Genomic DNA, 12,965 nt, shown 5'->3' with positions numbered 1-12,965 from the left:
TAACATCCTCCAAACAGATTTTCATTTAGTCAATTTCCTAGCTCTCTGCCTCCAAAAGGACACCCCCGCCCCATCCTGATCCTGCCCACTCAAAGAAGTCTACAGTGTAGGAGGATTTGCGAGTGAGCAGCAGGAGATTCTGCTTAGCACAAGATGTGCATTCACCACCGAAGGACATTTACATTCTGGGAATCGCGGCACAATTCAAAAAGAGGACTATCTTGGTTAAAGCACTAGCCTAGGACTCCAAAAACCTGGGCACAACTCCTGGCTCTGCCACAGACTTAATGACCTTGGGAAAGTCACTTAGACCCTGATCCTGATCCACCTAAGTCAATAGGAGCTTTCTCAGTGAGTTCAATGAGCACAGGATCAAGTCTTCAATCTCTTGGCTTAACTTTAAACACGTGTTTAAATTCTTTGCAGAATAAGGGCTTTGTGCCTTCATTCCCATGTACACAACAGGAATACTACTCCTTCCTCTCTCCTTTGCCTGTTTTGTCTGTATGGACTATAAGCTCATGGGAGCCAAGACCACCATGTACTTTATGCAGCACCTAGCACAACACGGCTTTGATCTCAATTGCTACCTCTAGGTGGCACCATAATACTAATAAGAGCTGCATCTCATTCGGCACACGTTCACATCATGCTGCCTTATGCCATCCGCACCTTCCCAGACCTAAGAGAGTTCACTCCGCTTTGCAATGCACAGGGCCAAGAGAGGACAACTGTCAAACCACCCTTGTTTTTAAAAGATTGCCACGCATGCGTCATGTGTATTTTCAATGCTTTATAACTGAGCCAAATCAAAATGGATTTTCATCACACCTCTGAAAGGCACAAGTCAGACCTAGGGACTCTCTCCCGGTCAAATTTCACTTTTTCATCCCAATCTGCTCATGTGCCAACACTGTTCAGAAATAAACATCATTACAGCCTCTTAAAAACAAGGATCAAACTGTATAATTTTTCCATGACTCAGAAACAGCTAAACCATTTTTGCCCAAACTTTCAACCACAATAAAAATCACCTTTGGGCAGACAGTGAATGGCTGAGGACAGCATCAGCCCGTCAGAATGGAAAGGCTCACACTACAGGATCTGATCTGCACACTCACATACTCCCACCACCATACAACCCTGACATGGAAACTTGTCTCCATCACCAAGACCCGCTCCCCCACCTCCACCAATCTATTACTGCAGGGTGGCTCGCAGGAGTCAAGCTGCAAAACACTGGCTTGGCTGTGCAGGATCTCTCAAGGCAGCTGGTAGTGAGCGTACCAGTATGTTACTGTGGGGTGACCAATGACCTCCAGGCTGCACAGACTGGCATTTATTATTGTAGGGTTGGTTGTAAACACTGGGGTTGGTGGCAGCTTTTTAAAGATTAAAATGCAACTTTAAAAAAAAAAAATCCACAGAAAGAAAGCCAGAGCCTTTGCAAACAGAGAAAGACCCTCCAGAAGGGCTGCTGTACGGGCCTGACACCAGAAGGCAGGTCTCTTTAATAGTGTTGCTGCTACAATGGCCAAACCTGCAATGGTTGGAGATCTACAAACCTGCCTAGAAGAAGAAGAAAAGAACAAGGATGTCAAGCAATCTATTTCTGTCCCAGCTCTATTTGACAGTATTTCATTTGGAACAGATGGGATTGCCCTCCCTCCCCCACAGGCTGAAAAGATTCAGGCTCAGCTTAGGTTTGGGGGAGAGGGGGCAATTTGGGGGGGCTAGAGGGAAATAAAACAGATGGAAAATATATGAATTCCCTCTTTATACTTCCAGCTAAATATGAAAAATGGAAGCTGACACACAGCAAAAAAAGCCATTAAAACGGCAATGATGAAGGGTGGGAAGCACTGCAGCGGATACCTCCCCCAGGCCTGCGGGAGATGCCGCGGCTCACAGCGCCCCGTCGGCCTCTCTCGCCCACACCCAGCGCCGCCGCTGGCAGCACCACGCAGGCAGGGCACACCAGCCACCAGCTCCGGGCCACAGGTTCAGATAAAAACCTGAAAAGCGACTCCTGCCACTGGCAGTCAGGAGAGATGGGCTAAGGCGGCGTCTTTCCACAAGAGAGCCCCAAATGCCTGGCATGGCCCGCGCCCGGCACCAAGTCCGCTCTGCCTACACCATGCGCAGGGGAGCGGGCAGGCAGGGAGACACACGCAGGGCCCAGTCCAGGCAATCAGGCACAGAGTCAGGCAGAGTCACGCACAACACAAAGCAGACACAAGCACGCACACACTTAGGTGTGCACAGCGAGGCCTGGACAGGCGTGCAAGCTCACACCCACCGAGCGATCAGCTCCTCACCCTGCCTGTTCTCAAGGCAGACAGAGCATTGCTGACACCTCAGCGCACCCAATAGGACCCTGGCTCTCGCCTCCTCACTCCCAACTGGAGTCCCAACCCCGAGCCATCCCCACCGCCCATAGCCTGCATCTGAGCCAGGCACAGAAGGAAACAGCCCTGCTGCTGGAAAGGCCAACGCTGGTGCCGAGCGGTTCTTTCCCCGGGGTTGCTGGCTGTCGGCTGCCCCAGGGTTCCCCAGAGCGGGAGGCAGGAATAAAGGAGAGAGCAGCGCAGGACACTACCCTCACGGAAGGCACAGCCAGGGCAGAAGAGAGCCACATGGGGACTGCCTGCGGGGGAGTCCTGGGTACCAGGGATACCTGAGCTGTCCCTCACCCATGGCTCATCTATGAGCTCAGCTCCTGCCCCTCCCTACACACAGGAGGAGGGGCCCTGGAGTCCTTGCTGCCAGTGAGATGCTCCCAGACAGGGGCCACGGGCAAGGCCGGCACTCTCCAGTGGCAGGGGAAGGGGCTCCTGAGAGCTGCAGTGCAGGGGAGATGTGAGCTCATGCTGGGGTGGAGGCTGCAGGCTCTAGCCTATGGGGGAAGTGGGCCCAGCATTGCTCCTCAGAGAAAGAGGCTGATCTTTCTGCTGAGCACAGAGGGAAGCTGGGGACGGGATGCTCCTGAAGCAGGGGGCCAGTAGAAATCGCTGGATGAAAACACATTCAAGCCCAGAGTCCAGAGCATGGATTCTTGCCCCAAGCCTGGCACAGGTGGGCACAGGAGATCTCGCCTCCCTGTGCCTCACCCAGACACCCAGGGGGACAAGGGCACAGACCTGCTCCCGGGTCTTCAATCAGTGACTGGAGGGGTGGGGGGGGCGTGTGTCAGGCTCCATCTCATCAGAGGGGAATCTGGTGCAAAGGGGCCTGGACCCTGATAGGGGAAACACCCCGGGAGCTAACGACCCCAAGCCCAAGGTTGTTACCTGCATCACCAGGATCAGGGATAACAGACAGAGCAAAACCAGCCCTCAGGACAGGGCAACAGCTGGGGAGAGGGAGCCTAGGGTAGCCGCAGGGAGTTTGGAAGCACTCTGGGTGGCAGGGAAAAGGGGCGTGGAGAACAGCATTGACAAGGCCCGGAGATAGGAGCATGGTTTGTAGGCAGGGCGGAGGAGAGGGCCCGTGGTGGCCCCAGGCTATGGAGCCTGGGTGGGAGGGGAGTTCAGCCTGTTGCAGCCCTAGGGTGCTGGTATGACTAGAAGCCCCAAGGCAAGAGCGCGTGGAAAGCAGCTGGCACAAGGGGATCTGCACGGCCCCAGGGGAGGGCAGGGGATGGAGCCCCGGTAAGGGGTTCAGAAGGCAGCTGCAGCAGAGGGACCTGTCACGGCCTCGCAAAGGGAAGACGTTATGTGCACTCGCGTTTCAGTACTCACAGGCTGGCCTCAGAAGCCAGGTGGCCGCAGCTGCCTGGGGAGACGTGTAGATGATGCTCCAGGCTGGCGGAGGTGGACGATCCCTCCTGGTGCAGGCGGGCAAAAGCCCCAGTCCCAGAAGCACACTAGCCTTCACCAATTCCTACCACTGCCGTTAACACAAGCTACACTTCTATCGGGGACTCCTCTACTTTGGCAGCCCCCTCTGTCTCGTCTTTGCTGAAATAAAAAGAAACAAGAGATTCTTTTCATGGAAACGGCAAGGCAGCACGTGGCTGCGTACGCTCCTGGCCAGCAGAGTCATCACATCAGTAGAGGCCGAGACACCAGTACCACTGACCCATGCAGCCACCTCTGGGGTGGAATGTGGCAGCTGATTAACAGCACCCAGTAGCCCTACACTACAGTTTGGGGCAAGGAAGGAAGGGACTGTATCTGTTTTAAACTGCAGGGGGATCTAGGGAGGCAGGGAGAAACTATCCCAGCTGCAGTCTGGCCAGGACACCTGGACTCTTGAGGAAAGTGCCATGGGATCTTTGACAGGCAGAAGGAGTCAGAACTTAGCCTGCCATGCAAAAGACAGCCCTGTGCTAACAGAGCATCCCCGTGCACCATGCAGGAGCTGGTCATCACGGACTCAGAGAAGCCAACGCGATTTCCTGCGGCACAGCGCTCCGGAGGGGAGGGGGTGAGCCACCTACTGAGTTGCTAGAGAGCAGCAACCCCAGGCCACAGCCAATCCAGGGAAAGAAGGGAGGATGTAAAACTGTAGGGCTGGGGGAATGGAATCTGGACTCCCATCTGTGGAGACGTTGAGATGCCAGGTCTGAACAAGCACTGGTCCGAACAAGCACTGGTCCGGCTTCTCTCTGGGACTCGGAACTGGGCTAACTCACTGATCATGCTCCATTAAAATGCCACGTGCCCAAAGCACCACCCGCCAGCTCCCAAAGATGCTCCTGTTTGCCCCCTGCTGTGGGCACAGCTGGGTGAAGAAGAGCCCCAGAAGCCAGCAGCAATACCACAGCCAAGTGGGCAGCCAAGCGGGCTACCGCCCCAGTCCCCTCCACAGCAGCACTGGGCTCCCAGCCAGAGCCAGGCCTCCGAATATCCCAAAGCTGGTGTCCCCCTGGCGCTGCCAACACCTTTCTCTGCACTCCATCCATCAGCTCAGTCCCTTCTCTCTCCCCCCCACAAGTTCTCACCCTACCCAAGAAGAGACTGATCCAGTGGTTATGACATCAGGACTCCTCGTTCCATTCCCGGCTCTCCCACTGACTCACTGTGCGACTATGGGCAAGTCACTGTCCTGCTCCGTGCCTCAGTTTCCCCATTGATAAAATGGGGATAACGCTTGTGACCGTACCCCGTTGTGGGGCTCCAGCTCCTCACTCCATGAAAAGCACTAGGGGAACCTCAGGAAGAATGGGCTGAATATCACTCTCCGCCCCGCTTGCCCCGTTGAGAGTTCTGCCCCAGTGAGACGTGAGTGGGATGGGGAGTGGAGGGGGAATTGGCCTACTCTCCTGATGGGGATTTGTATCAGGGTTTTAATTTTTTGCACAGCGCCATGATTTTGGCAGTCAGCATTTGACAAGGCTGCACGGTCCCTGCGGACAGGCACAGGGAGGAATGGTTCACCTTGGGAGTGAAGTGGCCTTCCCAAGGGAGCCTTCAGCTATGGTGGCCTTGGCACTGGGAAGCCCTTTCTGCAATGGGAACTCGTGGCCTCCTGAAAGCAGCTGATGAGGGACACCGTGCGGCTCTCCATGGCAATGGCTGTGAAATCACATGTGAGGTCCTCTTCCTACACACACACACACACCCCAACCCTACTTCTCCCATGCAGAAGGAATTTATACCAAGGCAGAGACACCAGAAAGAATAACAGCCACAGAGGCAAAAAACAACCACCCCAAAACCAAAAATAGAATCCCAGCCAGAAAACCCGGGAGGGCAAGTCTAGAAACCCAGCCTCAAGATCTTACTTTTTGGAAAGAACAATCGTGGGGATCCTGCACCAGAAGAATTCATGGAAGATGGAACCAAATTAAGGCCTGTGTTTCTGCCTCCTGAAGATGTTTTCATTCCAATTTCCTTTCCTGATCAAAACTGACAAAAGCCCCAAAACAAACTCCCTCCCCCTGTCATGTGCCCACCTCCTCCCTGACAGCTGGGGGCATTCCCAGCCCCTGGGCAATGTAGAGGTCTTCAGCAGCTCCCCTACAAGGAGCAAGGGGACCCTGTCACCCACCCTCCCTCCTCTACTTCTGGAGGCCACCACCACAAGTGGACCATACAAGATCAGGAAAGCCCAAAGCTGGAGCCATCTCCTTGGGCAGCCGTGAGCCTGCTGCCAGCATACTGGCTCCTCAAGTCCTTGCCAGAGCCCTCCAGCACCTCTGGGGAGAGTTTTTAAAAACAAACACACACAGGGCAGCTCGGGGGGGGGGGGGGGGAAAAAAAAGACCAGACGTGAGGCCTTCCACAACCCTAACAGCCACAGCACAAACACCGGCTAGTGAGAAAACTCACCTGCTGCAGATGGCCCCTCAGGACTAGGAAAAGGCACTGATTTTGTCTGTCTTGGGCACTCCCATGGCCCCCCCATCACTGCAATCCCTGAGCACCTCACAAGCGTTAGTGGATTTGTTCTCACACCCCCTGGGAGGCAGGGCCAGGCCACTATCACCCTCCCTGCTGCAGAGAGGGGAATATAGGCACAAAGCAACAGAGTCCTGTGGCACCTTATAGACTAACAGACGTATTGGAGCAGGAGCTTTCGTGGGTGAATACCCACTTCGTCAGACACATGCATCACCCACGAAAGCTCATGCTCCAATACGTCTGTTAGTCTATAAGGTGCCACAGGATCTGTCACTTTTTACAGATCCAGACTAACACGACAACCCCTCTGATAATAGGCACAAAGAGGCTCAAGACCACCCAGGGAGTCTGTGGCAGTGCCAGGAATCAAACTCGTGTCTCTCAAGCCCCAGGCTGGCCCCCTCACCACCGGGCCATACTCCAGCTCCAGCCACCAATGCCCCTTTGGCAGGCAGAGGCCCACGTTCCCAAGGCAGCGGGAAGCGCCCAGGCTGGGACAGCTGCAGAGGCTGCAGATCAGGACTGAAGGACTCTGGAGGAGCTTGCACAGCATTGCCCACGCTACATCCATCACTGATGGTTGTGTTAATCCTGGGTCACACCAGCCCTGACACCTCTAATTCCAGAGCCTTGGAAGAGCTTCCCTCTCCACGTGCCCACCTCGCAAATCTCTGAGAGACTAAGAGCACCCTCTAGAGCAGGAACCAATCCTTCCCTCTTTGGCTAATACAGGAACACCTCCACCACAACCACAGGGGATGCCTGCTGTGCAGAAGACTGGCTCCCAGCAATCTCCAGGATGACTTGTGAATCTTACAAGGTGCGAGTGACCAGACCCCCTCCCACCCCGTCAGCACGAGTTCTTCTTTTCTCACCCTTTGTAAAGAGAGAAAACAAACACACACCCCGAGGAGCAAAGGGGACATGAGACAATAAGGTGCAATTGAGGCGAACAGCCTCCCTTACAACATGTATATAGAAAATTGTGTCAGCGCCTGCACTGGGAAAATGAGACTATCCAGCACATTACAATAATCCCAGGGCGAAACAGCCAGGTCTCTGCCCACACTGTGTATTAGGAAAATCAAAGCCCAGGGAAATGATTCCTGCATTTGCTTCTGAGACGTTCAAAAGACGGGGAAAATCTGCAGCCAGAGGCTGAAGCTGGTTAGTTAGCAGAGCTATGGAGGCACACAGGGCAAGGGCGCAGTTCAGGGCGACCATCCTAAGAGCTGACGCAGCTGCGGGGTTTCTAATGCAGAGGCTCAGCGCGCAAGAGACAACTGAATGGCGAGGTCTTGTGTTTAAAATCCATTTACCGGCCGCATCACGCTCTGGCTTGAATTCGCCAGTGTCAAAGCACTGGGGTTGGCAGAAGGAGGCACCCAACAGGTGGTGAATAGTTAGGAGAAAGCAGAGGACTAACTAGACCCTTTGTACCAGCAGACAGAGCAAGGCTGGCAGGGGTGACCTGCAATAGCCACAAGACTCAGCAACCACTGCGGGGAACCCGAGACCTGAGGATCAGACTAAAATAAAAGCAAAGGCACAAAGCTCAGAGCATTTGCCCAGCTCCGTCTCAGCTCTAGGCCCCAAAGCCGACTTGCATGTCCGCTAACAAGATCAGGGCACGGCCCCAACGAGCTCTGCTGGAGGCACAGTCCACACCAGGGAAGGTTTATAGAGTGGAAGTGACATACACCAGGAGAGCTGTTACTGGAATTCAGTGCCTGTCCACCCCAGACCGGCAGGTCACAAAGCAAGGATCCAAGAACCACTGCGTCCTAATCCCAGTCCTCACCCAACTCCCCTGGCTGCAGCACCAATTACTGCTGGTGCATCTCCACTGGCAAGAGCAGACACTGGTACGAAGAGGGTAAGGTTGGCTACCGCCGTACTGTCAAGGTCAGACAATAGGCCACTAAAAGCACCCAAGCCCTGTCTACGCTGGTGCTTCCATCACTGCTACTATCAGCAAAGCTGCCCCCCAGTGAGCTGTGATTTATAGATTTATTTATACTACAACATGGGTGTAAAACACTCGGAGCAGAATGGCAGAGCAAGGGTGTATCATGCTCAAGGTGTTATTATTTCTGTGCTACTGTAACAGAAATAAATAATGCTGCCACCCCACGCCAACAATGACGCGTAAAAGCAGCGTAATCAGAGTGCACAGGCCAAAGGGAAACCTTCATTACAGCCAAAGCAGGTCTCTGCCAAAGCAAACCTCCAGTTCGGCCCTGTTCTCTCCCTCGGGTGCTCCCACACACACACAGGCATTTCTATCACACTCCTGTGAAGGCAGAACTCCTGCCTAAGCCCTGAACATTACAACAACAAAGCCATCTAAGAAGTCCACACCACGTTAGTGTCTAGCTCTGGGCACCAGGCCTCGTTAGCCATTTGGATCACCACAAAAACTTCCCTATACGCAGAGTTTTTGTGCTAATTAGGAAAGCGTCTTTTGGACACATCAGATTCCAAATGCTCACTGCTGAGACAGCAGAAATCAGGACAGCGGGTGATGTTACGGTGCCATGTTATCTAGCACCAGGGTGTGTAGACGCAGCACAGTAGTTTTCCCACAGCTGCACAGTGTATAGATAGGAACACCAACACATAGCACTTGTAGGGGCCCTTTTCATCCAGAGAGCTCGAGGCAATTTACAAAAAGACAAGTAAGTATTACTGTATCAGTCTTACACGTGGGGAAATTGAGACACAGAGAAGTTAAGTGACTTGCTCAGGTCCCACGGGAAGTTGGTAGCAGAACTGGGACTAGAACCCATGTCCACTGATTCCCAGCTCTATGACGGTCCGACAGACATTACACACACATGCACTTGTGGGTAATGTTTAGACGTGCTGATGGCTAACTTGCAGTTTGATGTACTTCTGCTACTGAGGAAGCTGTTGTTTCGTTTCATTCCAAGTAAGTTTTTCAGACTGTTTTGGGATCAAGATTTGAAAAGCCACAGACTTACAATGAAAAGGTTTCCTAGAGGGGCTGGATCCAGCAAGCGGCAGGAAGCCCTCAATGGACATTCACCAAGGTCCACATGTGGGTGGCTTGGGAAGATCTCCAGCATGGACATGGGGTCTGACTTGTTACAGCCCTACTTTTGAACAGCTTCATGCACTTTGGTGGGTTACTAAGACACACAGAAATCTGTCATTGAGCATAACTCAGAGCGCCCACCTCTGTATGTACTGTCGGTGCTTCCCCTGACATCTGTCCATCTCCAGAGCTAGCAGAGCACAGATGTTGCACGCAAGGTGTTGTTCTATAGGGGACAAGGAGGACAACTTCACACACACCCCAATACACACATCCCAAATACACAGAAAACACCCCCAAAATGAGCCCAGGAAGACACACCTGGGGGCAACAGATACTGCCTCCAAACTAACACATCCGTGGGAATGCCACATTCTCTTTACAGAAAATAAACAAAGGGCCAAATTTCTTCCTGTAGTAGCCCATGGAAGTTCGAGGAGTTATCCCAGGAACAGGGTTGGACTAAACTATTTAGGAATATTTGGACAAAAGCAGAACCAGCTGTAGGGCTGGGCCAGATTCCATCCACCCTCCTCCAATCTTCTAAATCGGGATTTAAAAACCTTTTGCCTCTTCCCCAAAATGTGACTTTTGTTTAAGAGGCTCGGGCTGACCCATCTGCTATCAGTCACAGAGCAGCTCAAACAGGCATTTGAGAAATTGTCCTTCACTTTTCCAAGACAGGCAGCAAATAAAAGTGCAACACCAACCATACAATAGCATCTGAAAGGATGTGTGCTCTTGACTACACTCTGTACAATACTAGTGAATGAGCAGCTTTTCTAAAAATAAACCATTTCTAGCCTACAATACTCCTCTCTTAGTCTGACTCTCTTTTAAATATTCTAGAACAGACTGTATGTACAATCCAACATGTACTTAACATTATGCATGAATAAATAGTAAATGCATGTACACCCGATGCACATAGATAGCACACACTAAATACATGTTCACATATGCACAGACCTCTCTATACAACGGCACGAAAAATTGTGTCAGTTTCTAAAACTGCAGATTCCACACTCTGAAAACACTACATTCCTGCTAAAGTGCAATTGCAAAATATTCCGGGTTAAACATTCCGTTTATAATACTGCTTTCTATCAAAATAAAAGAACACATTTTCACCACCACCACCACCCCAAAAAAACCCTGAATCCCTTTTAACCAACATGCAACATTCACAACCGTCTGTTTTTTAAAAATAGCTACATTCAGATTCAATTAACTTTTCCATTAAATAATCCAAAGGGAGAAAGAGAAAATAAAGAGCAGGGTTTTTCATTGCGTTTTTGTTTTAAAAAGGCTGTTTAAAAAAACTTTTGCATAAGTTAACTTTAAATCTTAACCCCCCTCCCACAGAAATGTTTGACTGTTTCCTTTTTTAAAGTCCAATTACATTGTATCCCCCCCGTGCACGCAAGATCTTTGCAACAACACAAAAACGCAAAGCAAAGAAAAAACCACCCCGTTAGGTGCCCCTTTTGCCTTTCAGCTGCCTCTCCCACATTCTCAGACAGTTTTATTAAAATTTTCAGACAAAAGGAAAACAAAAATGGCAGCCTGGCTTATTTTTAAAACAGGACAGGGACGCCATATTCTGCAGATCTGCAAAAAAAGACAGAAATCTGAGGCTTGGCCACTCAAAAAAAATCAGGCAGCTGCAAAGTGCAAAGGGAAAGCTCCATTTGCAATCAGTTTATTTGCATTAAGCCCCATGAATCATTGTTTACCGGAGAATTGCACCAAAGGGGTTTTTTGAATAACCCGGCTTTAAAAAAAAAAAAAAAGCAGACACTTCCTATACCAACAATCATGCTCCCTTTGCAAATTGCAATCCAGCCAGCGATCCGTCTGCAAGGAAGAAAATGGGCTCCCCCCTTTAGCTTCCTCTCTTCCTCCTCCTCCTCCTCAACCCGCCCAGGCTTTAGTGTATTGGGGGGCACTGAAAAGACAGAGCCCCCCACGCAGCCGACACTCATCGGGATCAAATGCAGGCATCGGATTTTAAGAAAAGGGGGGGAAGCCCCTAAAACCCTCCTCTCGCTAGACTCCAGCAGCCGGAGCCCGAACCCAGCAGCGCTCGCTGGAAACTGACATGCGATTGCAATTTGCAAAGGAGACCAAGAGCGATAGAAAACTACATGCAACTTTTTCTTGCGACCCCATCTTAAAAAAAAATCCCCCTCTCTTTGCGGCTCCCCCTTCCATGCTCCTTTCTTTGCTGGGAGCAGGGAGCCCCCAACCACCACCACCACTGCTCTCCTGGGGGGAGGGTTGTTGCATACAGACCTTGGTTTGCCTTAACTGCAGGTTTTTTGGATTTTGTTTTGTTTTTTTGGCAAATAGACATAAAAAAAAGAAACCCCAGTCCACCCCCCGCCCCAAAGCCGAGGTTGGGATGGTCTTTCTGGCTTTGCTGTGTGTTAAAGGCTTAGTTCAAACCTTCCGGGTCGCCTGCTGTTCACTTCTGGGTTCTGCAAGCACCAAAGCAGCACAGCTAGAGCCGAGGCGGTAGGAAGTGCATGAACCTCCTTTGGAAGGGAGGTTTCGGGGGGTTCTTTTCCTCCTCCCTCTTCGCTGGTGTCTGGGAACCTCCTTTTCTCCCCCTCCCCCCCATGCCTCCTTCCGGAGTCTGGGAAAGAGCTCCCAAAAATGGGCAGACACAATATTCTACTAAGAGATGGGGGAGGGAGCCTTTGGAGAAGAAAACCGAGGGGGAGAGCTGCTGCTGTGTGCCCAGAGGAGCGGGACTGCCGCCGAGCAATGCCCAGGCAGAGTTTGCAGGGCTGTGGGTCCCCCTCACAGTCTCTTGACTCTCCTTCATTATCCCCTCCTCCCCCCCCCCCCAAAAAAAAAAGTTTCCCAGTGTTTCCCTTCCTGGCCCTAGAGCCAAAGCCGAGCCACACAGGAGCTCTGGTCTGTCACCCCACCCCCAGAGCCTTGGGAAGCCGAGATTGTACCCTGTTCTCCACTCTTCTCTTGATATAGCATGATAACTACACTTTGCATGACAATAGCCCCTCTTTTCTGCAGAGCTTAAAGGGCTTCCCCAAAGGGAGGAAGCAGACACACTCTTTGTGATGTGTTGTACAGCACCTAGCATAATGGGGTCCTGGTCAATCACCAGTATATACAATAATAATTCGTATCCCCATTTTTCAGATGCAGACACTGAGGCACTGAAGCGCTTTCTCCACAGGGAGTCAGTGGCAACGTTGGGAATAGAACCCAGGTGTTCTGCCCCGTATTCCCCAGCTCTATTTGAAAAATGAGAAAATGCTGCCTGTTTTAGTCCTGATGAAAGACACCCTTCTTGGCACTGTCCCAGCTTCTCTTACTGTTTGGAAAGATATAGTCAGAGTAATTTGCATCAATTTTAAAGTAATTTTCCCTGCATGGTTCTTCATTAGAACCTGCTTGGAAGTTGGATAAAGAGTTGGGCCCTGGTTCTGCAAAGTCACTCCTGGCAAGCAAATCCACAAGCCGATGCAAAGCCCCATCCACTTTTATTTATGCTTCACATGGGCACAGGGCCCCTCCCAAGTGCAGTTCCT

The 12,965-nt window shown here is 51.6% G+C and overlaps 1 protein-coding gene across 11 annotated transcripts in view; it reads right to left on the bottom strand.

Annotated features, from left to right (window-relative positions):
- The window catches only part of ZNF362 (zinc finger protein 362), a 58,660-nt gene extending 46,625 nt beyond the window's left edge, over positions 1-12,035 (bottom strand). The window contains exons 1-3 of one of the 11 annotated variants that reach the window (XM_039509254.1): positions 11,701-11,842; positions 9,547-9,631; positions 3,741-3,959 (exon numbers count right to left, since the gene is read on the bottom strand). Coding sequence is in view for 3 of the 11 variants with exons in the window: in XM_039509251.1 (XP_039365185.1) it covers positions 9,547-9,631; positions 11,216-11,390 (260 nt within the window). In the remaining 8 variants the exon portion in view is untranslated. The other 10 variants (XM_039509253.1, XM_039509256.1, XM_039509255.1 and 7 more) reach the window with 10 other exon arrangements.
- Between the last annotated feature and the right edge of the window lie 930 nt (positions 12,036-12,965).

Source organism: Mauremys reevesii, linkage group 21 (assembly GCF_016161935.1).
Source record: "Mauremys reevesii isolate NIE-2019 linkage group 21, ASM1616193v1, whole genome shotgun sequence".
Taxonomy (NCBI): Eukaryota; Metazoa; Chordata; order Testudines; family Geoemydidae; genus Mauremys; species Mauremys reevesii.
Note: the sequence above shows the minus strand (reverse complement) of the source record. Positions and strands in the feature narration are given on the sequence as shown.